At 49.5% G+C, this 523-nt stretch overlaps 1 protein-coding gene across 1 annotated transcript in view; it reads left to right on the top strand.

Annotated features, from left to right (window-relative positions):
- LOC119586786 (vicilin-like seed storage protein At2g18540) overlaps positions 1 to 523 on the top strand; it is a 1239-nt gene that overhangs the window by 216 nt on the left and 500 nt on the right. Inside the window, exon 2 of the mRNA XM_037935505.1 lies at positions 108 to 452. Coding sequence (XP_037791433.1) covers positions 108 to 452 — 345 coding nt within the window. The remainder of the gene's footprint in view (positions 1 to 107; positions 453 to 523) is intronic.

Genomic DNA, 523 nt, shown 5'->3' with positions numbered 1-523 from the left:
CTTATCTTCTCTCTCTCTGTTCTTCCCCATTCCCCTCCCTCTTCCACAGCCCCTCCCCAACTCTCCCATGGTCAGGAATCCCTAATACGATATATTTTTTCTTTCAGAAGAGAAGACAAGGGCCACACCAAAGAAGAGAAACGAAATCAAGTCAAGAGGAAGCGAAGAGGAAGCCAAGAAGTCAAGAGGAAAAGAAAAAGAAGACAAGAAGGCAAGAGGAAGCGAAAAGGAAGCCAAGTCAAGAGGAAGCGAAAAGGAAGCGAAAAGGATGTCAAGAGGAAGCGACGAGGAAGTCAAGAAGTCAAGAGGAAGCGAAGAGGAAGCGAAGAGGAAGCCAAGAAGTCAAGAGGAAACGAAAACGAAGTCAAGAAGGCAAAAAGAAGCGAAAAGGAATTCCAGAAGGCAAGGGGAAGCGACGAGGAAGTCAAGAACGAGAAGCAGGCGAGAAGCAGGCGATTCGTGCCGAGGAGGTGTCGGGGCGCACCACGAGGCCGAGCAGACAACCACGTTGAATGAAAGGGCC

Source organism: Penaeus monodon, chromosome 22, assembly GCF_015228065.2.
Source record: "Penaeus monodon isolate SGIC_2016 chromosome 22, NSTDA_Pmon_1, whole genome shotgun sequence".
NCBI classification, from domain to species: Eukaryota; Metazoa; Arthropoda; class Malacostraca; order Decapoda; family Penaeidae; genus Penaeus; species Penaeus monodon.
Note: the sequence above shows the minus strand (reverse complement) of the source record. Positions and strands in the feature narration are given on the sequence as shown.